This window comes from Siniperca chuatsi, linkage group LG6 (assembly GCF_020085105.1).
Source record: "Siniperca chuatsi isolate FFG_IHB_CAS linkage group LG6, ASM2008510v1, whole genome shotgun sequence".
Lineage (NCBI taxonomy): Eukaryota > Metazoa > Chordata > Actinopteri > Centrarchiformes > Sinipercidae > Siniperca > Siniperca chuatsi.
Genome location: NC_058047.1, coordinates 25,404,994 through 25,431,787, shown reverse-complemented (window position 1 = coordinate 25,431,787; position 26,794 = coordinate 25,404,994). Strand labels below are relative to the sequence as shown.

At 39.5% G+C, this 26,794-nt stretch overlaps 1 protein-coding gene across 2 annotated transcripts; it reads left to right on the top strand.

Annotated features, from left to right (window-relative positions):
* The first annotated feature begins 1,038 nt into the window (after positions 1-1,038).
* tprg1 (tumor protein p63 regulated 1) lies at positions 1,039-25,337 on the top strand. Of its 2 annotated transcripts, none has more exons than XM_044199390.1 (6): positions 1,039-1,199; positions 1,456-1,764; positions 3,521-3,612; positions 7,712-7,888; positions 19,873-20,026; positions 22,389-25,337. In XM_044199390.1, the coding sequence occupies exons 2-6, from the start codon at positions 1,474-1,476 to the stop codon at positions 22,581-22,583; spliced, it is 909 nt and encodes a 302-aa protein (XP_044055325.1). In that variant the 5' UTR covers positions 1,039-1,199; positions 1,456-1,473; the 3' UTR covers positions 22,584-25,337. The 2 variants fall into 2 exon arrangements, with proteins under 2 accessions (XP_044055325.1, XP_044055326.1); XM_044199391.1 differs by having other exon boundaries at positions 1,043-1,199; positions 1,442-1,764.
* Positions 25,338-26,794: the final 1,457 nt, after the last annotated feature.

Genomic DNA, 26,794 nt, shown 5'->3' with positions numbered 1-26,794 from the left:
TCATTCGCATCTTATGTCGAGTCCATATGACCTACTGATATCAGCAAAAAGCAAAAGCAGACAATATATGGTAAACAGCATGTGGACCTCCCTGCCTACATGCATACTAATTTCAAATTTCTATCAAAATGAAAGAGGTAATACTCAACACAAAAGATCCACTGTGTGCCATCTGGTTGTACGTAATTTGATCAATTGCAAATTCGTCAAGAAATTCGAATCACCCTGGGGTGGGGGGGGGGGCTTTTTGGCCCATGGCCTCCTAACAGGTTAATCTGGCCATGCACCTTGGAGCAGGAGGGGTCATTATGAGTCACACAAAAAAACCTTCCACACAATGAAAAAGAGAGTGAAATGAGCACAACACTCATAAATACATAAAAACTGAGATGATGTGAACTCAGCAGGCCCATGGGCGCCCGGTTATGTTTTAGAATGGAGGAGCAAACCTGGAAAGATACATTGGCTAATGGGGGCTCTGGGCGTCCTCCCCCAGAAAAGAAAGACGTCATTTCAAACAAATTTCCTGCATTTCTACACCACCTAACCTGACTTATGGTAACAATAGAGGATCATTTTCAAAATCTAAAATAATTATAATTTTGTATAGGCCCTACTCAATCTTACAGTTAGATGAATAATAATGACACATTACTCATAAAAAGGTGAGTAAACCCTATGTCGCATTTGAAAAACGTGGGTAAACATGTGCGTTTACGCCCCACTACATCCCAAAATGATAAAATCAACAGGGCTAATGTAAAATATTAATAGCCACGTTACACTTTGATTTGGCTCGTCCCAACTCCTCAGCCGAATCCATCCGATCGCAAATCGGTTCGGCATTTCGGCGACATTATGCTACTTTTAGCTCATTTAAGAGTTTGGCTGGAGTCAGAGGGCCAGGCACGTTTGCTCCACTGCTCAGGCGCCTGCAGGCCTACAGTATGAAACCAGTCCCAGGCCAGCAGCGCAGAAAGTGAGTGCGCAGGGTTTATTGCGTGTCCCTGTAAGTTCAGTCAGGTCGAGGTGATGAAAAGGTCTGTGTGCGGAGATGCAGCCAGCTCTGCCCCGCTGCTGCGGTCCACGCCCATTAAAACAAATGTTAGACACGGAACAAGGAAGTTATGCACCTGTTGCTGCTGCCGCTTTCCTTTTAGCCTACCTTTCAACACCTTCTGCGGCCTCGATAATTACTGGTAAGTAAGTCATCTTTATTACTATCACTGTGTGATGTTGACCCAAAGTGATTTACTCTTTTCGGGGAGCAAATATGTGTGGAGCGACTCAAGCTTAGTGGGAAAGTCACCGACCTTACTCTGGAGGGAGAGATTGACAAGTCGTGAAGGCTCCCTGCAGTGGCTCAGAGTCCAGATGGACTGAAAGAAGCTGGCTCAAGTGTTTCTTTCACCTGATACATGGCTACACATTAATGTTGTAGATCTTTTTAAATAGGTGTTGTGAAGCCCCATCATGGCAGAAGCTGAGGAGGAAGGAGTGCCAAGTGAGGAACAGCAGCATCAGCTCAGCTCTTCTTCCGGCGGCCCGGGGGACACCCAGCCCGCTGCCCGCACAGAGGACACCCAGCCCGCTGCCCGCACAGAGGACACCCAGCCCGCTGCCCGCACAGAGGACACCCAGCCCGCTGCCCGCACAGAGCACACCCAGCCTGCGCAGGGCGGACCGGCCCGCTCCCAGCATAGCGCCATCTCTGTGGAGCCATCTCCGGACCAGTTTAAGCTCAGGAGGTTCTTCGTGTTGAGGGTAAAGCCTTTCACCTTTCCACTTGACAGCAGGGAACTTCCTTTGTGCTGCCATGATTTGTTAGTGAAACGGAACAATTCTGCCAGTTTAGAAATGTCACATCACGTTGCAACTTCAAGCATATTTTAAATTCATTCAAATTCATCAAGTGCTAGTCAGTCGTTACTTAAGCTAGTTAACATACAATTGTGAGTTACTTGTACTCAAATGCTACTTTAATGTTTTGTTTTTTGGTAGCGTAATACATTTCAGATTGAATTCTTCTTACATTAGTTGGCAGCCATAGTTACTATTATATATATATATATATATATATATATATATGTATATATATATATATATATATATATATATATATATATATATATATATATATATATATATATATATATATATATATATATATATATATATATATATATATATATGTAAGGGACCATTATGCAACATTAAGTATAACTTAAATGTTAGCTTAGCATTTGCTGAATGTGCCAGACAGGTCGCACTTTTACCCGCTTACATAATAATATAACGTTAGACAACACAATGACCCTGTGAAAGGGCTTTTCTGCATAATTTACTTTTAGTTTTAATGATTTAAATATATTTAGCTGATAATACATCTGCACTCACTTTAGCAACATTTTGAATGGAGGACTTTTACTTGTAACTGAGTATTTCCACATTGTGGCATTGCTACTTTTACCCATGTGAAGGATCTGAATACTTCCTTCACCACTGTGTAAAATACAAAGTAATTCATTTTGATACAATGACTGCAATTAATACATCTCATTTTGAGACTATAATGTAAAAGCAGGTTGTCTGACTGTGACTGTGTTTTTAAACTCTATACTAGGGCTAGACCTATACATTTGCTGGGTTGATATATTGGCTGATATTAGTTTATTGCAGATATATCATTATGTGCGTATATGTTGGCTGATAAGTAACAAGAAATTGCAGAACAGAAATGCTATCTGTTTATATATCTCTCTCTCTCATATATATATATATATATATATATATATATATATATATATATATATATATGTATATGTAAACACCTCACCATGTTATGCAATCAAGTAAAATAACACCACACATCAAAGCCTCAAACATTTCCATAGCATTGAATCAACACCTCTATGACACAGTATCAGCAATAAACTGAATATTATCAGGGTCACAAAGGAAGTGTTTATCACAGGCCTGGATTGTATTGCGATGGGACGTCAGTCATACATGTTGCTAGGCCGGCTCAGCATCAGGCTCAGATTACAGTAACTGTCAGGAGCCCTCAGTATGAACTCCTAATCTTTTTAAGTTCTCAAATTTGGTGTTGAAATAATAAAACATAAGTGCAAGGATAGAATTACATGTTATAAAAATGACAGTTTGAGTGTGGATTGCAATGGAAAACAAAAATGCTCATAGCTGACAATTTGGATGTGTAGTGTATTATGTACTGACGCTTTCTCTTGTTTCTTTAAATACCAGAGTTATTCAGATTTATACATGGAAGCTGCACGCTCAGCTTTCTTCATTTGCAGTCATTTTCATATGCAGAGGCTTCAATGTAGTTGTTTGTTTATTGTTATTTAGTTTGACACACAGACGCGCTGACATTTTGTTGGAGTACCAGTCCCAGCTGCACATCTGCCTCAAAGATTACCCCTTAAGCTTTCTGTGCACACATTGTGATTGTCACAATGGAAAATTAAAAAGTGACACCCGTGCATTTCTGTCTCCACAGCCTGGCACTCTGAATCAGGCCATCAAAGACGTTGAAGCTCTGGTGGATAAAGACGTTGATGGCAACGTTCACAGCGTTTGGCTGATGGCAGAGTGAGTTCATGATACCATGTTCTGTTACACAGCCTCATGTTCATGTTGACATGCAGTGGAATGTGTGCCAAATGAAAAGCTTGTATCAGCTTTTGGTAACACTTTACTTTAACACCCTTACCCCTGTTTATACACATGTACAAATCATTCATAGGCAAGTTTAAAACTGTTTATAAATGTGTTCAAAACTCATGAAATAGTAGTTGGACAATATAGTCTTAACTCAAGGTCCACTTACTAGATTTCTCACGGGGCATTCAGCTGCATCTCATGGCCTTCCTCAGCAGGTGGTGTTTGCTCAGTTGTCATGGAAATTAAATAAGTATTTATAAATAACATTAATTACCCAAATAAATATAATTTATAAATATTTCCTATTAAATGTTAATGTGAGGATTCATTTTATATGATTACAACTGTTCCATAATATTGTCAGTCATTCATTATACCGTAGACTGTTTATAGATCAGCTATGGATGCTTCACAGTTCAGAGTTATACTTGTTGGCATTAGGGCTGCAACAAACGATCATTTTTCTAATCAAATAATCTGTTGGTTAGTTTTTCAAAAAAACAACACTCATCTGACAGTAATGATGTGACTGTAAATGCACAGTGAGTTTACAGTGTGGTGCTCATTCATAATCCATCATTAACATATGTACTGTATAAATGCAAATAACCTGCTGCCCATAGGGAGAGAGTGGCTGCTAGAGACGTCCTCATTAACTAACCCAAACATCACTGTTCTTATCAAACCCCAAACTCCAGGAATATCACATAAGTCAATGCAGAGGTAGTGATTTAACTGCCTCGAACACAGAGCAAAATGTTGTGACTACAGGACATTTACCCGGTGCACCTGGCGATGTCAGGTTGAATCACTCATGCAAAAGCTTTCAGGAAACATTTAAAAGGCTGGCCATGTGAGAATGAATAATACATCCCATTAATGCAGCTCTGTCCAACACACGTTAGTGTTTGTCATACATTTGGCCTGCAGTTATCGACGCTAAAGGAGCCGCTGTTGGATTTCTTGCAGACAGACAGGGTGCATTGTATGGTCAGTCAGTGACGCTGCTGCTGAATTTCCCAGAGGGAGGCAAGTGACTAATGTCAGAAAATCATGAGAAAGTCCTCAAATCTAGGTTTGCTGAGGATTGTCACTAGTTTTAGAAAGAGTAAGATAATCTCAATTCATCTACTTTCATCATTTCGACTGTTCCTCTTTTGTTTTTATTATTTGTTCTTGATTTTATGATTTATTTCCCTTTTGTTTATGCATTTTCTCAGATTGTGTTTTATCATAAATTACTTTATTTGTACTTACAAACAGAGTGGGGGGGTTTATTTATGTAAGAAAATAAATTTAAAAAAAAAGATCAAAATAGCATTTCTTCCAAATAGTGTCAAAGTAATAGTAATTTTCAGGAACAGTGGATAACTCAAAGAGAAAATTTAAAAGGTAACTGAAGATTGAAAATACTGGAAGATGATCTAGTTCATTGAAAGGAATAGTTAAAATTTGTCATGTCAATGTCATTGCGCTCAGTATGAAGTCACAGTAGAGCCAGTAGCCATTTAGCTTAGTCCAACACAAACCCCCTCCCTGGAAAACCACAACATGTTTTTGTACCGATTAAATAAACATGATATAATGTGTTAATTAACAAGCTTTAGATGCATTGTTTTTCTTTTTCCTTTGGACAAAGTCAAGCTAGCTGTTTCCCCCTGCTTCCAGCCTTTATGCTAAGCTAGGTTAATCGGCTGCTGGCTGTAGCTTCCTATTTAGCATATAGACATGGCAATGGTGTCTATCTTCTCATCTAACTCTCAACAAGAAAGCAAATAAGCGTGTTTCCCAAAATGTCCAATTATTCCCTTGTGTGCCACAAAGTATCCCAGTGTGTCTTATTGAGATACATCAGTTCAGGCAGTGTCGTGTTGCTAAATAGCGCTGTGTTGTTGTGTCAAGCCGAGCGCTAGCAGCGTGTCAAACACCCGCAGTCTGATCCTGGATCTCTGTAACACCTCTGTACCATCCACAACGCCTGTGCCCAGTCAAGGTTAACTCATTTCATTAGCACAGTCAAAGCTCTTCACCCACACCTTTCCCATGATGCCTTGGCTGTTTAGTGAACTGTCTTCTTTGGCCTACGGCTGCCAGCAGCAATCAAGAGTGTTTCACTTGAAGTTGGCCACATGAACCCGGCTCAGCGGGCCGTAAGAAAGAGAGCCACTCCAAGAGAATCCATGCCACCATGAATTAGCTGTGTGCACAGAAGTGAAGGAAAGATGTGAGAAATTATGCTTTTTTTTTTTTACTTCAATTAATACAACAGACATTTTTGAGACACACTTTGAGGGCATAAGAGAAAGCAGACTTTAGTTTGTTGTATTAAAGGTGTTTCTGTTAATTAGATTTTTCTTTTCTTTTTTTGTTTTGTTTATTTGTTGGTAACAGTTTAGCAACTTAGAAATGCTTGCATGCATAATGTATGATCTTTGCCAAGGGCATTTTTGGAAATTGTGAAGCTTTTACAGTACATAATTGAGCAGCTTTGCTATACTTTGCTTTGTTTTTTGTATTAGCTTCAAATAACCTGCAGAATACAAACATCAGAACTGCACTTCACACAAATATACATAGTTTAAATCACTCTCTGCAGCAGTGGCTCCCCACAATGAGTCACAAGACAAATCTTAGGGGTCGTTACATCAGCGGCTTCTAACAACAAGTATACTTGAAACCCCTCATCACAGGTTATGCATTAGTGGGGACTTGAGCTGTGAGCAGTTCAGAAGTCCAGAGTGATTTTGAGTTCATAGATGGTTACATTTAAAGGTAGAAGTATCCAAACTAATTCTTGGTTGGAAGCAGTAACTTTCTGGGGTTGCCTGCTATCTGTTCCTCAAAAAGTAATCTAACCTTCATAAAATGGTGAATTGTCCTTTTTACATTTCTTTCTTTGTACAGATGAAACAAATAAGATATAACTTGTTAAATAGTGAGATTTAGAGATGCTGGAGAATGGATTTTGTTACCTTTGGACAGAGCCAGGCTACCCTTTCGCCCCCAGTCTTTATGCTAAGCTAAGCTAACTGGCTGCTGGCTCCAGCTACATATTTAGCATGCAGACATGAGAGTGGTATCAACCTTCTCATCAAACTCTCAGCAAGAAAGCATTAATTATCTTGTGACCCCTCAGATTTATCTTGAGGCCCCTAGGTGGGACCCGACCCCTAGGTTGGGAACCACTGATCATTAACAGAATAGGAAAGCAGAACAAACATATTGTCTGCTAGATGTTTCTTTAATCTTATAATTTTGCTTCTAAAAATGATTGATATAAAACAAAGAACATTACACTTACACTAGTTATAACCGATAAACATATGCAACCAGTGACACGGGATCGTAGTAGGCATTGCTTTGTTTTCAGGGTCACAAGCTAAAAAGATTTGGAACCAGTGCTCTACATTCTAAACTTAACACTGTAATCTACCCTCAGTTGCCAGTTTATTAGGTACACCTATTTCTATTATTTGTTCACCCCATTTATATCAGTGAGGGTAGGCTAAATAACAGAAACACCTGTCATTATGATGCAGTACAGTTCAATGGCATCACAAACTAAACTACATCCTCCAAAATGATCATACAGTTGAATCAACAGCTCTAAAACAGTTACAACGCAAACTGAACATTATAACCTTCATGAAGGGAGGATTTATTCCTGGTCTGTTGTATTAGACTACATTTGTTTTAGCTAGATGTACCTAGTAAACTTGCAACTGAGTGTTTACCATTGCTTATACTCCTTACATGTTGTATACATAAAGACATAAAGGGGTCAAAGGGATCAGACATGTCACACATGGAGGAAAGTATCTTTTTCAAAGACGCTCTTGGTGTCGTTGACTTTCCAGTCAACCTCTGCCCACCTTCCCTCATTGTGTGTACAGATAACATTGTTAAAATAAAGCAACTGTGGTTAAGAGTTGAGTAAGCCAATAAATTCAGTTTGTTTCCCATGTAAAATATAGACACCAAGAGGATTTTCACTGCAGGTCTAACACACACTCTCTGGTTGTTTCAGGGTGGACCACTGGAACAATGAAAAAGAGCGTCTTGTTCTCATCACAGACAGCTCTCTCCTCGTCTTCAAGTACGACTTTGTCATGTTCACCTGTGAGCAAATACAGAGGATCCCACTGAACTTTGTGGACCGCATCTCTTATGGCACCTTCACCTACCCAAAGCGCTCCCTGCTTCAGTAAGTCCCCTCATTAGCCCTTGATTAGTCCTTCAACAGTAAACTCATACCTCCTATCCACAAAACCTGCAGCTTTAATCTCAGAAGGTTAATGTCTTGTAGCTTGTGGTGGGAAACGATAACCAGGAAACTTTTGACACTTTAACTTAATAGAGGCATATTCATTGACAGTGTACAAAACAGCATTGTGATATAGAAAAAGCTTTGGATCTCTGGTGTCCTGTCTCATATTTAGTGATTTTCGGTAAGTACTCTTTAAAATTGCTCTTTGTAGCGTTTAGTTGCTAATTAAAAAATAAAAATCCTACTTGGAGAATTACAAATATTAGCCCTAATTATCCGCTCGGTGCTCTAATTTGCTTCACAAAAGCAAAAATCCCTTTTAGCACATGATTAACCATCAAACTCGAACACAAAACATGCGTACTCACATTTTTTTGCTACTATGCAATCATTTCATAACTTATTTTAAAGTAATGTATCGTACAACACATTTTCAAGTTTTGTGAACATTTTGAAGATGTAATGAAAAATGCAAAATACAGCCTTTTTAATGAATTTCAAAGATTGCAAGAGTATGCATGATTTACTAAAAAGTATCAACAGTGATTTGAGTTTGTCAGTGAAAAGAGTGACACGGTGCTGAGGGCAGCATCAGAAGGCTGTGTGGTGAGGTGGATACATGCAGAGGATCGGTGCAGGGAGCAACCAGGGACACACGGAACAGCAGAGCTGAAGCAGGCATGGCAGAGAGACAAGTGTGCGCAGAGTTTTTCGGGGGTAAGGAGTGCATAGATGTCACTTGGAGCTGTCACTTAACTGATTAGTGGCAAAATTAATGTAGTCCTTTCATCTAAACCTTTTAAAGACGGCTCAGGGGATACCAAACCAACTAAAACTAATTTGATGAATAAAGCGTAATGCGCTGTGAAGAGCTTAGAGCGCACCGCCTTTATAGCAGGCTTTATCTCTGCACATTACGTTAAATTATACATAAAACGCTCGTGAAAGCCACCCGGGAGTCCAACAGTATAGAGACAGTTTCAAATGAGAAAGACTCAACACTCAAACATTTCCTCTTTCTGTCTTCATCTTCACCACTTCCTCCTACTTTTTCCCTGTCTTCCTCTGTCTCTCCCTCAGGAAGTGTCTTCTTTTTTTTTTTTGTCTAGGTCATTCTGTCTTATTTTTGGCAGAAACTGATCTACAGTAAAGTTCATGTATGAAAATGAATCCTCCCTACCTCTGTAATAGTACACGAAACTTTGTTTCCACATCACAAAATCAATGTGAAGTACTAAAAGTCATGCTGCGAAGATATTTGGCTGCTATGTTGATGTTACATTCCCCCAAAGTCCTCCAAATTAGCAGTATATAAACATTTAATGAATGCTTTATTACCCACTATAATGTAGTTATAAGCAAATATAAGTTTTTATGTATTTGTCGACAACAATAGCTCTTTCTGTGGGCACCCATATGTGGAGGCTGGTGTAATCAAATCAAGTTTATTGTCACATACACAATCAGACACAGTACAACATCTAGGAGCAGTTACATCATGGTGTATTATTAACCACCTTTAGAGGTACTAGCAAACTAGCTGTTTCCTCCTGCTTCCAGCCTTTATGCTAAGCAACGCTAATCGCCTCCCGGCTAACTCCATACCCTGCACTAGCTGTTTTTTTGGCAATCTATTCACTCTCCTTTTAGCCCTGTTTTTATCTCCACCAACTCCTGAGAGAAATATCCTTCTCTTCAGCTGCTAAGTGCTCTACTATGTTCACCAGCTAGCCGCTGACTTTGTCTGTGTGCTCTTTGGTGCTAGGCAGGTAGTGGGTTTTTTTTTTAATAGTTGTTCTGCCTGATGAGATTGGTGAGACAGAAATAGTAAAGTTGCAAACCAAAACAATGAGCTGAAAGGCGCTATAAAGCGCCATAGAGCTGAGGGTAACAGCAGAGTCGGGTGATTATCTGTGGGTTGATCACTATAAGCAACATCTTTCAGATGCAGTTAGTCATGTGATCCACTTTATTATAAAAAATATTGATTAGCTTTAACAGACAGACATGAGAGTAGTATTGACTCGGCAAGAAATCGAGTAAGTAACTTTCCCAAAATGTGGAACTAATTCTTTAAGGTGTTAGCTGGGGTCTTGGGTGTGAAGCCTGGTATACTGTATATGTCTATGTATGTGATTCACATTGGGTTTTGTGGTTTGATTGACAGTGGAAGTAAAATCTCCATTAAGACTCAGCAGGCGGCACTTGAGACCTTTGAGAAAATACAAAGAAAAGATATCGAAGACGTCTTCAGTCTTGATGTATCAGAAAGCTGAGACAGTGATGGAATAATACATTTTTTCCCACAATACCATTGCTCACTGAAAGTAAAGTGATATAACTACATATATGCTCATGTAAATAAGGAAGTTTCCGTTTCTCCACATCAGTGTATCAATACGATTCTGCTGCTTTTTCCGCTGTCATGCTAATGACACTTGCCTGTTACTCTTGAGGTATTGTTCACATGAGTGTGAGAATACAAGGTATCTGCAGCCTGATTTGCCAGCTGACAGTTGTCATCTGACCACTTGATGTCAGTGTGCACCCTTGGTAGAGATGGTTCAAGGCAGGAGCCACATCACATTTCTTCATCTGTTTGATGTTGTCACAGATGATTCTGCAACTGCTAGTGTGAATCAGTGCTACTAGGAAGTCCATCTGCTGTATGGGCTGCAACAAATTTTACACCTTCAGAGTTATGTCAGAAAAGTCGGGCCACTTTCTGGCCAAATTGAGGCAATTAATTGCATTCATGTTGCACAATTGTTGCTAAGCATTTTTCACACTCTGTTTTGCTATAGCAACACTGATGCACATATGCATTGCTTGTTGATCTTTTTTGTTTTCAGCTTATTTTGCAGTCATTTCTTACAACATTTGATTGTAAAATGCCATGAAATCAAAGTTTAGACATCACGGGCCACCACCATCTTTTTGTTTGGATTAACAGAATTAATCCTACTGAACTGAGACTGAAAGCACTTTCATGAACGTTTGACCCCTGTGTTCCCAGACCATCAGCTTCAAAAACAAAGAATCTCAAACTCCCTCCATGGAACGTCTTATTTGGCGTCAGTACCCTCGTCTGTGCTCCATCAGCCTCCCCCAAACCTCATTGATGCCAGTAGAAAGTGTTGAGGGATTGTCAGTATTTTTAGTCCTGATGATTTTGTTTTCATCGCACATTCTCCAGGTGCGCCCATGAAGAAAAAGCAGTACATTCTGCATCTGTTGGGAAATATGTGTTTTAAGTGCCTTCTTTCCAAACTGTCTAGACAAACTAATTACCCAGCACATCAGCTATTTTTTTATTCCTGTCTGAAAGAGTTGGGTGTGGAGGTTTAAAGAAGGCCCACTAGAGGTTGCTTCAGTAACTGTTGTAGGAAATATATATATTTATGAAGGTTGGAAATAATCCCAGCACTGCACTCCTCTGTTTCTCATCTGATCAGATGTAGTTTTCTTTTTTTTTTTTCTGAAAAAGGCTTCAGAGGAAATTATGCCTTATTTAGCCCCAACCTTCAACTACTTAAAACAGTTTTATTAACTAGAATTTCTTCTGTACATTGACTGGTTTAAAAACAGTCATCCTCCTCAGTCTGCCGTCTTTCCGACCACAACTATTCAAACCAAAGCAGCTTACACATTCAGACAGCAGAGGGCAGTCAGTACTTAGTAGCTATTTAAGATGTCATCAGCATAATGTACTGTGGGATAACTTAACATATTAGAATTTAGCCACAGCCGCTGTGATGTGAAGCAGGCGAGTTAAATGCTGAAATTGGTGCTTAAAATGTGAAGAAAGAATTTTCTTCCTTCAGCAAGTAAGGAGGGGCACACTCACCACCAATTCTTTTTAAATGAGGACTGCCACTCCTTAACCAAATCAAACTATGCAAACTTTTCAGTGAGGCTAAACTTTTAGTCCCCCCTGATGGGCAACTGTCCTCAGGTTGTCACCTAAAAAAATAAGTTACAAAAATGGGAAGAGGATTATTTATTGTCTTACTCCAAGTTGCACCTTACAGGTTATACCAAACCGTGGTACTGTTTCCTCTCGATTACTCAGTAATCTACTGCTGCAAAAAAAGTTTTGAATACGCTTCTGTTAGTGCAGACTAAAGCGGCATGACTAGCACTTGGCTAAGATCAAGTATAGAAAAAGTGCACGCTGAGCTTGCATGGCTGAAAGTCCAAAAGAGGTTAGAGAGGCACTCCAGTGATTTAGTATTGTACTTCCCTAAAGCTGAGGGACTCACAAGGGACAGATTATAAAAACAATCATCAAACATGCAGCAGAGAATGAGATATCCTGACTTTTTTCTGGTATAGATTGAATACTGGATCCTACGTTTCCCATAATGCAACTCAATTATGTCTTTCGTTGCCTCCTAAATGCCCACCTCTTTGAAACTCCATGCCTCCAGTTAGTGATTTTCTAAAAAAAATCAAATAACAATATATCGGCCTATAGATTTTTATTTTTAATAAACACATAACAAACAAACAAACAATCTTGATACAATTCCCTACATATCCTATATATCGGCCTGGCCGATTTATCGGACTACTTCTACATGCAAACATTTTTTTTACACTAAAGTAGTTATTTTTGAGGTATTCTTTGACTTTCTTTGCTGTGTGGATGTGAAAATGACTTGAGCTTTATTATTATTTTATGTTTTACTTTCAATTTGCTCTGCGTGTTTATGTCATGTTCAATTTTGACGTAATTTGTTGGGTTGCGTGTGATGGTGATGTTGTAACTGTTTTATTATACTGTATATTTTAATATGGCCCCTGGAAGAGTAGCTGTTGCCATGATAATATTAATGAGGATCCAAACAAACAATAAACCCCAAATACTTGTTAGGGTTCATTACAGTTTATAAGGCCTCCTAGGCACTTTGACATTGGGGACTGTTATTGCACAGTATATGCTAATAGATGAGAAACTTGAATGACTCCCAGTAATTGTCACCTCAACTACACTTTCATGAAGAGGATGTCCACTGCATAAATTGCAAACAATTGAATACTGACTTGAATTTTGTCAAGTAAAAATTTCACAACTGAATCCTTTATATAACTAACAATTTATTTCCAGATATTATATTCTAGCATGAGTCCTGTTTTAACATTAAGCAGAATGAAGAAACACTCACATCCCCAAAAACAAAGCATAGATCAAGAACAGATTCTGCACACCGGCTGCTCCCAGGTTGTGCAGCAGAAATTAATAAACACCAATAGACGTGTACTGTTTTGGGCATGCTGCTCTAAGTTCATACACCTTGGGAGCAGCTCTCAGCTTGTGGACTCTGCTTTTTGAAGGTGGAAATATCTTTGCCAACAGCCTGCAGCTATGATATCACAGCTTTTGCATCATGACATCTACAGTAACATGGCTGTATGTTTTAGGCTTCAGAGGTTGCATGAGCAGCTTTGTCATGAATAGGGTCAATGTCTTTTTGAGGCTTGAATATTATAGGGAAATTGGGTATAAAAGGTAAGCTCAATTCTTTGTGTTTTTAGTTATCACTCCACCCTTTTCCTCTCTTTTTAGTCCTTTCACATGTTGAATGAAACCTTGTTGGATGGATACATGTATGGATGGCTGACAAACCTGCAGGCTCTATTGAGCAATCGGACCAGATTTGTTTGTTCGCTCTGAGACAATGTGGGACACTTGCCATGACAACTGGAGCTGGGCTTGATGTTTATCTTGTGTGTTGACTTATGAGTCCGAAGCGCTTGAAAGCCCAGGGAGGAATTTTTCGTCACTTGCCCTTAAGCTCAGAATATGTGTTTCTCTTATGCATGTGTGCGTTTTGTATAAACACTGTGGATTAAGTGGAACTCCACTGGGAAGGTCAGTAGTGGGTGGATTTCCTCAGTTTGGCCTCTTTCTTGAGGTGTTTGTAATTCAGATTTCGAAAATGTATTTTGTCACAAACTTATGGATGACAAAGGTGTAGCCTGCTTTCACCGTTTCTGTATTTTATGACTGTATCGAAGTGAGGTGCAGTGAAAGTCCAAACCCCAGCTCTGCCACATAAACACAGTGAAGACTTCTAAGGCCTCTGGCTGGAAAGCCCAGCCCTGCTCTACCTGTTTGGGCTGGTCCCTCTCCCAGTGATAGCTTACCTGTGGAATTTGCCAAAGCTTTTTTATATCCCCATTTATGCTAGAGCAATAGCTGTGTGCTCTTACAAAAGGCAATGTGTACAAACGTAAACCCACCATCCTCACTTGCTTTCGCTGAAATATAGTCAGTCTTTTAGCCCTTTTCTCCGTGCTCTGGAGGAGGCACAAAATGTTCAGCGGCAGCATTTGTGTAAACAGGGCTAGATGATTGCATTATGATGCAGCCCCTCCCTGGGACCGTGACATCTCAGCAGTTACACCACTATAGTTTAGCCTCAGGTGTTTAATTCTGTTTGGCAGGAAATGCTCTTGCACAAGCTATGTGGTTAAATGAGCACATCAGAGTGACAGATCATTAAGGAAATCAGAACACTGTTGGGAAATCACCTGCATTCTGATATATTTCTTACTTCTTAGTTATTTGTTGCTTTCTATGCAAACCAGCAGGTACATTATAGATAAGACTATTCCACAAACTTAGACCTCTAATACCACCACCAGTAGTTACAGCTGTTGGCAGAATCACAGAAACACCAAAACAGGTTGTTTGATTGACATTGACATTTTTTGCACATTTATTGTAGATAGCTTTCAAGTTGCCTCTTGAAATACACTGTTACAATGTCTACTCCCAGTATTGAGCACTAAATAAACCCTAAAGTGTTCATACATCCACACATTAAGTGCAGAGGTTACAAAGGCAACAAGGACTGATTTGTGGGTTTGGCCTACAAAAATACTTTATTCTTAGTGTTAAAAGTTTGCAGCAGGCAAATGACTTGCATAACATAACATATTGCACAAATGTTTCAACAATGCACAATGCCCAAGGAAATGATGAAATCCTGACATGCATCTCTGATATTGAATCAGTGTTTGTATGTGGGCGGTGTGGGCATTTATCTTTTTTTCCAGCTAATTTGTTACTTTCTTCTAAACGGAGAAATGCCATGTTGTAAGAAAAAAAAAAACATAAAAACACATCAAATATGGACGAATATGATCCCTCTATGTAAAAGTGTGATACAAAGTCAGAATTCATCCAGTGTTGCTTTTGTTCGGAAAAGTGCTCATGTTGTCAAAATGTTTAAATTCAATCACTGATTGAATGTTTTATTAAAAATGCATGAATATCAATTGTTTACGCCAGACTTTTTCTATCTTTTGTAGGGTAATTAAACTATTGTAACCGTATTCTTTGTGTTGTTCTACTATGAGTGTAATTATGTCAGAATGAGGAGTCAGACCTGTCACTACAGGTTTTTCTAGCTACTGTTTTGAATCAGGGTTTATCCAGTAGTTGTTTACCTACTTTGTTAAACAGAAGATGATCAGCCTACATAGAGAAAGGGATGGTAATGTAGCTGAAAATGCCTGAATGTCAGCATGAAATGATTCCACGTTTCGTTTTGTTATAATTATCCTGAATTCTCAAAGATTTGTTAGGCAAGAGTATTTAATTGCATGTAATCCAGATATTCCTTTAAGTCCAATAGAACGAATGTTCATGTAGCATTAGTGCACAGACTTTAAGGATACTTGGATAATGCCCCTGACCAAAAACTTGCCTCAATAAATGAGTATTGCACACGTCATCATTATACAAAGAATCATATCTCCACATCCAACAAGCCTTTATTTGGTGAGCAGTGATCTTTATATATAAGATTGCATACCCACAATACCTGCTCCTCATCTCTGCTAGAGGCTAGCGGCTCGAGGCTACATTATCCGCTACTAGCACAACACACCTCCTATAACGTTGTCGAGTCCGACAACGTTATAGGAGTGCAATGCAAACTTAGTGGAGTACTCTTTTAAGTTTACTAACACTTAAGACAAAGAAAAGCAGCAAATCCTCACAACTGAGGAGCTGGAAGTAGGAAATGTTTGGCATTTTTGTATGAAAAATATCTAAAATTATTAATCGATTATCAAAATCGTGGCAGATTATTTTTCTGTTGATTTGCCAACTGATTAATCGACTAATTGTTTTAGCTCTATTTGTCTGTATGTATGTGTATGTATCGCACACATTAAATTCGTTTATATGGTCCTATTTGGATAGATCCAGTGTATCACAATTGGTGCATCAGTAGAGCCATTGAAGAAAATGTATTTCCATGTCCCGTCAGGTGCGGTGACTGGAGGAGACTCTCAGGTTTATTTGAATATTCTGCAGGAAGGTAACATTTGCCTAAAAAGCGATGCAGAGGAGGGTGTTTTATACCATCTGTGACCCTGTACCTTTTGAAATGTAACAAAGATACTGTATTTGCCCTAGATATTACAGTCTATGAGAGCCCTAGATCACATTTGATGGACAAACAGTAAATAGAGTGTTATATGGAACTTCATTACATGTAGATCAACAACACCAACATCATTTCAAAGATGGGATCTGTGAGTGTACAGAGCTATGTTTGCTCTTAGTCTTCTGAGATTTCACTAGGCTGAGGAAAGATATGACCCCAGGGCTTTTCCATTAAAACCTACGGCATTTACTCTAAAATGACTAAAGAAAGAACAGCAGAAGAAAGAGAATATGATGAACACACTGTGGATTACCTCTAAACTTGGTAAACATGAGATTGCCCTCACATTAGGTATTTGCCCTGAAGACAGATTAGTGCAATTTTTTTCATTATTCTTACATTGTTACCATGGAACCAACAGCTTTTGGGGAAATAATGTGAACTGATGTTGAAGCAAAAATAATGGTCCATGAAGGTGTGGCAATTTCATATGAGAAGGTAGCTATACATTTTTATTTGTGCACACAATTCCTGTAAAGTACTTAAAGCTAGAGTGAAGGACTTTTACAAATAAATGAACGTCTGTTACATTCAAGCCCTTGCCAAACGAGTTCACACAATGCTGATTAAGCCTTTCACCGCCAGGTAAATATCTGTATTTTGCAGTATACTGGAGTTTTTAAATCTGGTGTTTGTGGCGACATTCCTGCTCTGGCGCACTGGTACTGGTGCATTTTACGTCACCCAGCAATGATTGGTTTGCCAGAGCTGAAGGGGGGAGCAACCGTAGCAACGTAGTAGGCTAACTACTAACTAGGTGGAGCCTATGGCGGAAAAACCTAAGAAGTGTCCAAGAAAAGTTTCTGATGCTCCAGATAAAAAAGAAACTCGGTGTGAGAGATTGGGCATGGGAAGGCAGATGATTCTGGATGCGGTACAGGGGCTGGTACAATCTTTAGTGTAGAGGGTGTAAAGGAAGGGACTGAGGAGACAGCCCTGAGGGATTCTGGTGTTAGTGATGATGGTTGATGATGTTACTGTGCCTATTCTAACAGTTTGTGGTCTGTTGCTGAGGGAAATTGTAAACCCAGTGGATGAGGAGTGGAGGGATGTTGAGATGGTTTCTTGATTATCTGGTGGCGCTGAATTGTGTTGAAGACAGAGCTGAAGTCAAGGCGGAGCTGAAGGATTGATGCAAGGTTGCCTGATGATTCCAGATGTTGGAGGAGGGAGTGGAGGAAACATGCCACAGCATCCTGTGTCCCTCATTTGGCCCTATAGGCAAACTGGTGGGGGTCCAACTGTGGTCTGATGGCTGGCAGGATGGGGTTCAGAATCAGTTTTTCTAAGCATTTCATGACTATGGGAGTGAGTGCAACTGGTCGGTAGTGGTTGAGTTCTGAAGGGCAGGGTTTCTTGTGTACTGGTATGATGATTGATGTTTTCCAGAGGGTGGCTATTGATGCTGTCCTGTAGGATTCAGAATCGGAATCAGAAATACTTTATTGATCCCCGAGAGGAAACTCTTTCGTTACAGCTGCTCACTATCACTCAATGCACACAGGAATAGAACTACTAATAGAATAGAAATAGAAATAATAATAAATAAGTCTGCAACGAGACAGTTTTTTCTAGTAAGAAATAAGAGATGTGCAAATCAAAATATAATACACTATAATACAGCTAAGATAAATTAAGTACAAAGTGGATATAAGTATAAAAGCTAAAATAAGTGTAAAGTACAAAAGTGGATTTACAGGTTGATAAGTATATTACGGTATAATACAGTGTAATAATATAAGTAATAAGTAATGGTGCAACAATGAGTACTGTCAAGTTAAGTGTAGCAGATTAACCAGATTATGAGACGGTGGATGTTGCACAGCAGTAATATAAGTATTAATAAATATCAATAAACAGGGAATATTGTTTAAACCACCGGTTTATTGTCCTTGGAGACACTGAGACGTGGCGTCTTCGGCACAGGAACAAGGCAAGATGTCTTCCACAGAACAGGGACCCTTTGAAGACTCAGGTTGAAGACATGGTGAAGGACTCCCAGGATTCCCAGAAGATGGAGTGGAGAATGGGAGAGAGCTCCATGGCACAGAGCCTGAGCACCTTAACTGGGATACCATCTAACCCTGGTGCCTTGCCAGGCTTGCACCTGCCCAGCAGCTGTCAGACATCCTCCAGTGTGAAGTGGGGATGTGCAGGCTCATAAAAGAGGAGGGCTTTCAACAGCCCCTCACAAGCATCAGAGTAGTTCAGTGTTTGCAAAGGTGGTTGGGTCTGTTATTGTCGAATGGTTTTGTCTAGATTCACAACCAGTTAATGGCTTTTACTCCTGCTCCAGTCTTTCCTTATATTTGAGTTTGGCCTTTGTAATGTCATTTTTAATCTGTCTGTTGATTGTTTTAAGGAAAGCCCAGTCCCAGTATTGAAATGTCTTCTGTTTTTCTCTGAGACTACTAGCACCGCTGCTGTTTTGGTGTTAGTCCTGGGTGGGATGTAAATGCAGCCGATGACCACAGTGGAGAATTCCATCAGGAGACAGAAGCGGCATAGTGATTTGTTCAGCATCTCCATGTCTGGTATACAGACTTTGCTGTGGGTTTTGGTGTTATTACACCACCTGTTGTTGACATAGATGCAGACCCACCACCCCTTTCCTTGCCTGACTGACTGGTCCTGTCCCTGTATGATGGTAAAATGATCAAGACTGACCTCAGAATCTGGGACGGCATCATAGAGCCAGGTTTTAGTCAGGGCGATGATACAGGCGTCCCTGAAGGCCCTCTCCACCAGGCACTTGGTGTGCAGTAAATCCATTATATTCCGAAGGAAACGTACATTATTACTGTCTGTTTCACATGGTTTTATAGGGCTAACATAAATGTTAGCTTCTCCAACAGGCTAACATCACCTGCACTTTATGTAACGTCAACCAGGTTGTATTTTTTTAGATAATTTAGCAGTAGTATTTCTTTCACACCTAACACACTACAAGAAAGATCATCCAGCTAAGACTAGTCTCCCTAGCTAGCTTTAACTTGATATACTGTCTTTCTTGCTTTGGCTCTGTGACAGAGAATATGTGTAAGTGTGACAGAGTTCTGGTCCACAGATTACCACACCAGAGTGTTGTTACTGCAACCCAAGTGGCAATACAAAGCCTGAATGCAGTAACTACACAGCCACGGTGCAGTTACTGCAAGTTGGTTTGTTTTTTAGCACTGTTAACATTACTTTTCCTACATGATGCCTGGGATAAAAGCTGTAGGCGAAAACAATTCATTGCCATATTATTGTCACTTAAATGACAGTCTATTGTGTATAATTCGCAATGGAAAACAAAACAAGACCTTGTTTGTAGAAAGCAGTGAGTAATGTTATTGATCTGGTGACCATATGAACTGTGGAATCTGAAGTTTTGTCACATGGTTGAGTCAAATGTGTCACTGACAGAGAGAGCCACATCGTCATTTCTGTTCCTCTGTCTCGTTCTGTGTTTAGGAGAGAGGGGGAGGGGGTGCGAGTCTTCTGGGACCGGCTGAGAGAGCCCTCCTTTATCTCCAGGTGGAACCCCTTCACCACTGACTTCCCCTTCATCACCTTCACCTACCACCCTGTGAGGAACATCAGTGACACATTCGCTGCTCTCTGCGACGTAAGTTGATCAAGCAGTGATGACAGTATGGCATTGTTTAAAGGCTCAGTTCACCCAAATCCCCAAAAACATTATGTGCTGAGTGATGCAAATAGTTGTGGTTTTATTTGCTGATATTTTGTAATATCTGAGATGTATGCCACAACTCCAAGTCAATGAAGGTGACAGGAATTTCATTTGTGTTGCTCATAGCATTGAAAAAACTGGGAGGGAAAATCACCGGCAACATCCCAGTTACTCAGAATAATCTATAAACCTCACTGTCAACAGCGTTCATTGGGTCTATCACATATCTCAGTACAGAAAAATTAAACTATGGAACAGCTGCAGGACTCTATATCGCTAGGAGAAAGTTTGTGATTAGGGTGAACTGACCTTTTAATTTGTTAGAATGTATCTGTTGGAATATTTGATTTGATTATATTTTGTTTTATGATTAATCCAGGTGGAGGGGTGTACTCTGAGAGTCATGGAGACACTTAATTATCACTTAAAAAAACAACAGTGGTGAGATTCACCGTGTGGTTAAATGAGTCAACACACGGAAATGAATCATTGGAATTAGGCATCAGATATCATTCATGTGTAATCTGTCATTTTCATCACCTAATAAAATACTCAGAACTGATAGATCTGGATTTTAAGTTATCACATATAACGTATAAATATATTCTTTTTAGTTTTAGGTTCAGACTACTTGTGCTGACAAATTTGTTTCATAACCAAAACATACAAATATGATGTGTTTGCAAAACTTATACAGGAATTTGAACATAACCAAGATGTTAATGAGCAATTTTAGCAGATAACTCAATATGAGGAAGAGAAAAGAATGGAGAAATCTTGTACTATGTAATGAAATTCTACCAGTGTCACACATGTTTTGTAATGTTTCAAACATACTGTTTCTGCTGTCAGCCAGAGAAAGAGAGAGGGTGGAATTCTACACATTTCAATGACTACAAACAATTGTGCAAGACTCAAGCAGATGTGCAAAGACCTGGAAGAACATTTGCTAAGAATGCATGTAATCTGCACTGTGAAATGTGCCTTGTTGTATATAATATCCTTACTGTAGACAGTTTAGTGGTTACAGCAGATGAGTAAATTAGATTTAGCCCCTGACCTCTGCTTTTTTCATATTAAGCTATGAATTATGGTCTACGGTGTTGATCAGGAACCTTAGTCAGGTGACCAGGACGCCAGGTGACAGGTATTTTAGAATATCGATGTGTTAGTTTCATTAAGTTATTGTTTCAGATTGGTCTCATTTATTTTTCTGATTGCCTATCTTGGACAGGACTCTCTTGAAAAAGAGATTTTTTATCTCAATGAGACATTCCTGATTGAATAAAAGTTTTTTTTTAAAAAGTAACTCAAGAATAAATTCAAGATAAAAGTGCAGAAAGGTGTTTAATTCAGCCCAATTTAGGAGTTAATAAACCAAGCTTTTGAATCTGTTGCTCCTCTGTAAGGAGCGATTGGTGACCGTATGACTATTTAGGACAGCATATGATTTACATATTATATATATGTCTTATCGTTTAGCCTGCAATTTCAATTATTGTGGGCATGTGGATTTGCACTGTAGATTGAAGTTCAGCCAAATTCTTGCGATCCAACTGATCCCCTTTCCGTTGCCTAGTTTATTCTTACCGGTATGTCAGATATGTGCCACGCCTATTCTGAAAATGCTGTCATTCTGAATGTAGTCACAGCCCATAATAATTTTATTATAATTATTAGTTGTTTGAACCATTCGGTTTTTTAATCCCACATGGAGTCAGATCAGATTACAGTAAAACCAGCCACCCCATATCAGGCTCATTAGATGTCTGAGGGTAGCATTCAGCTCAGAAGTCACAATGAGCTTCATTAATAAATGTTTTTTATAATGGTTCTAATAATTTTCTCTGTTAAAATTATTCATAAAAACGATATAAGAAATAAGCAAACCCTACATCTGGTTCAGAAAATCACGCTACAATACAGACACCGATGCTGCTCTTTGTCTCCATCTGGTTGATAAAAAGCACCACTGTCCCAGCTTTTATTATGAAAGTGGAAGGAAGGGTCTGACAGGATGACTCTTCACTTCCTGGTCAAATTGAACAGGTGACGCTCTGCTCTAAGTTTCAGTTTACGCTCAGGGGATTCAGACTGCCAAAAGTGAGCGCGAGCAGCTTTGAACATTATGTGAGAATCCCTATTGCTGAATCAAATTTAGTTAATCCCTCTAAAATAAAATATTGTGACCTCATGTATCCTGCGCCCTAACCAAGGTGAGAAGTCAACGAGCTGCAAACAGGAAATAAATGTATTTTCTGTTATATTTCTGATCCTCCCACCCTCTTGTCCACAGATCCAGAACTTTCGTGAACAGCTCAAGGATGCAGCGCAGAAAGTCCACGCCATAAAGCCAGTTCCTGGGAAGGCCAATGGCGTCCTGGTCCTTAATCAGCACATTCACATCGAGGCTTACGTGGGCCTCATGTCTTTCCTCGGGAACCAGAACAAACTGGGATACTGCATGGCTCGAGGAAACATTGGCTTCTAACTCTTCTGCATTTATATAATACTTTAGTTGTTCTTCAAAACGTTTCTATAATTTATGAGTCTTGAATTCATGTTGATAAGTAGCGTTTACAGAGAGTTCATTCAAATTCACCAAAGATTTTTCCATATTTAGGTTTGCTTGTGTGTCACAAGCTTGGATTCTCAGGATGTTCTGTATGAGGTTTAAACTGTGTGTTCTCCCCCACTGCTTATTACCAGTGTGTGCTGTCTGAATACTCAGAAATATCCACATTTCAACACCGCTCTTCACTGGATGACTGATCCCCCGCTGCTCTCAAGGAGCTTTGTATTTGCTCCTCAGTGATATGGTAATTCAACTCTTTCGCAATGGGACTCCTTTCTTCCTCCCCCGGTGTCTCTGTTAAAAGCTCATTCCCATACCATTCTGCCCCTCAGAGATTCACTGGAGCATGGGGGCACATTTGTCAGTTTAGTTTCATCATTAGTGTATTTTTACAGTGCATACAGTGTTGGAATTTCCCCTTGATTTGTGTGTTTTAGTGTGTGTCGCTTTGCCTTGTTTGGTACTATCTGTTTGTCTTGTGAGCCTGTCACAGACGAGAAAGTACAGGCTTACATATTTTGTTCTCTTTTCCTTTTTAGTGGTATAAAATATGCAAATTTTTCATGCAGATTCCTATGCACTCTTTTTGTTTAGTGCAGTTTATTAGTGAATTATCACCTTGGACCTTGTCCATACTAAATCAGAATTCATGTTTGCTGAAAGATAAACCTAGTGATGACAATTGACATGTCAGCAATGCCACAACTTTTGATGTCCTGTTGTTGCTGCAGTAAATGAGTAATATTATCACACATTTAAAGTTATTATATAATGAAATGAATGATTTCAGTCCTATTTGATTTAGTGATACCTGTGCTTACTGTTGGTATTAGCAAGTGCAGTTTAATGCTATAGTAAACACCTCTTGAGCAGCTGCTTCAGAAATACAACAGAAGAGCAACTGGTATATCTGTTTACAGAGCAGCCAAACAAACTCACATTGTTTTTAAAGAAGTTGAACAATAAGGATTGAAACCATAATCTGATTTAATGCTGCCCACAGTGCAAGTAGTTTTCAAAAAATGACCATGTCTTTATTTGCCCCGGTGACTGCACACGACACCCAACTCTTCTCGTTACCATTAGTCGCATGTCTCCCATTTTGGTAGAGGCCAACAGCCTCCCCCGCACCTCACTCTGTGCCAAGCTAGCACGTCCTGGACCAGTCTACCCGCTGAACGCACAGAGACCAAACTGACATTAACCTGCCATCAAACTCCCAGTAAGACAGAGTAACAAGCGGACTCCCAAATGTCAAAGTAATGGAGCGTTACTGGGATTAGTAACTGTAATGTAATTACTGAATTTTAAATTGTAATCCCTTATGCTACTAGTTACTGAAAAAGTAATCCCATTACTGTAACTCGTTACTAAATAATGCATTACTGCCCAACACTGAAAGAGGAGGGAACAGTAAACACTGAGGCTGATATCAATGAGATCAAATCAAAAACCGCAACGCTGGATTGCATGGATGCATTGTTTCCTTTAAATCACTTGTGCATAGATAGGTTATTAACAATGAAAACTACTACATAGAGAGCTGATTACATAATTTAAATACATTTAATGGATATTGCTGAAGAAAAGCCTGCCATAAATAGTAGCAAAAACAATATATTTATAGGATTATACCTTTGAAACTTCAAAAGTGCAGTTGTACACTGGTAAAATATAGTTTTGTTCACAAATTACACATCCATTCCTGAGTGACAAATACAAGTGAATGCAGACAATCTAAGGTTTTCTCTTCAGGAAACAAGGTTAAGTAGCGAGCGTCCCCGGAATACACACACCTGTTATACCACAAGGTAAAGTATATGGTTAAGTTCAGCACCTTTAGTATCATTTATCATAACCTTAGGGTTTGAAGGGGTTAACATGTTAACCCCAACATGAGGACGTGTCTCTAATCCTGGATCAAGTGTTGCTCTGCCCTGGAGCGAAGCACCTCATCCATATTTCTGCTCTTCAGGTTGTTAAAGATGTTCAGAAAACTGGATTAACTGCCAGATAAATGAGCATCCATAAAGTTATGTAGCTTGGCCCCTCAAGAAAACTTAAGCAAAGTTTTACATTAAGGTCACCTGATGATTCAAAGGGGGTGACATTGTGTATTTATTTTGTTTGGTTTCCATGGATTACATTTGTACCTGTAATCATTTTATTCTTTAATTGTGATGACATTATCTTTGCTGCAGGTAAAGTAGTTAACAAAAACATTGAGCAGTATCATGACAGTGAAGGCTTCAAAGACATGTCATGTCACAAATCATTAGAAATAATGAGGGACTTCCTAAGAAGTAATGTTTGTGATTATGTTGTTTGCTGTTCAGATGATGCAGTTTACATGTTCTGTCACGTTTGAATTGAACTTTAATGGAGTCCCAATCTGCCCCTTTACTCTTGTTTTCTGTCAACCTATATTTTCGTAACAGTTAAGAGCATCATTCACTTGGCTGACATCTAGATGTGATGTGCTCTTAATGCCAGGCTATAGAATGAATATGGGCCAGTGTGTGCACAGATGTGCGTTCAGGAGACAGGAGGGAGCATGGGTGTGTTGTGTGTGATCCATCTCTGTCCTCAGATGCTCTTTTTTTCGTTAGAGATCATTATGTTCAGCCCTCGAGGTATTTCATCTGAATTAAAGCTCTGATTTGCTCTCAACATTGCACTACAGTCTGTACTCGAGATTCACAACTGAGACAGGACAGGTGGGCACATACTGGTACGGCAGTTTTGTATGTATACTTATTAATTATTAGACGTAATTGACATATTTGCTGGGGTGCACGGTGGCAGAGCGGCTACAGCTCCTGCCTCCCAATAAGGAGATCGTGGGTTCGTGGGTTCGATTCCCGGACCGGACCAACATCACACAATCTCTCTGGGTGGAGTCTGCATGTCCTCCCCGTGTTACCGTGGGTTCTCTCCGGGTTCTCCGGCTTCCTCCCACCGTCCAAAGACATGCATGTGTAGGTTAATTGATAACTCTAAATTGCCCGTATTGAATGAATGTGTGAGTGAATGGTTGTCTGTCCTTGTCTGTGTCTGTGTTCGCCCTGCGACGAGTTGGCCACTGTCCAGGGTGTGCCCTGCCTAAGGCCCGAAGTCACTGGGATAGGCTCCAGTCACCCGCGACCCCCTAACGGGGACCAAGCGGTAGAAAAATGGATGGATGGACATATTTGCTGTGATGATCAGCGTTTTGATCCAAGGATAGGGATGTTAGGTGTTTTTTGTTGATTACAAAAAAAAATCACCACAATACAGCAGTTACTAGTCAGATTTGACTTACAGTTACATTCATTCTCTCAGTTTAAGGGAGTTTGAAGATCCGTTCTTTACTTGCCACAAAATCAGCCCAGTTTTTGCAGTTAATTTGTCCTATTAGTTTTTACTTTTATCAGAGCAAACTACCATGATTCATCTTAAAGACAAAAGAAATGTATATCTTTTAAAGTTAAAAAAATAACTTGAATTGAAAGTAACAAACTTATTACTCTACATTAAAGCAGCATTAATTGATCATTTTGCCACTTGGGGGCAGTGTAAACAAGCTGTAAACACAACATTGACATATTATCGGCTTATAAAGTTGATATGGTGAATGTGTTAGCAAATAGTTGCCTATTTACACATCCATCAGACACAGCAACATTATCAATCATTTGAAATGTGCTCCTGGTCACCCAACAAATTTAAGTTCATTATTCACTCTCCTTGGTTCGGGTCTGGTCTCTACTAATTCGGCTTGTTCTCTTACTGCCTGCTGGAAACATGCTGATTAGATCAGTGAAACGGAATCAAAACAGTAAAGTTGCGGGCCGCAAAACCAAAACAATGAGCTAAAAGTTACTAAAACGCTCTGTAGCGCTGAGGCAAACCTGCAGAGTCAGGTGATAATTCTCTGTGGGTTCATCACTACAAATATCCCCTTTCACATTACATATTTGATCCGTTGTTAATATATATTTTTTTAAAGATTAGTACTGCTATAAGTTCATGATAAAAGATCATTTGATTTGCCTGCAGTATGAGGTTTTACAGTGTAGTGGAAATATGGGAGGGACATATAGTGACATTTTAAGTACTACTGGCAATTCTACAATGTTGACTGTCAA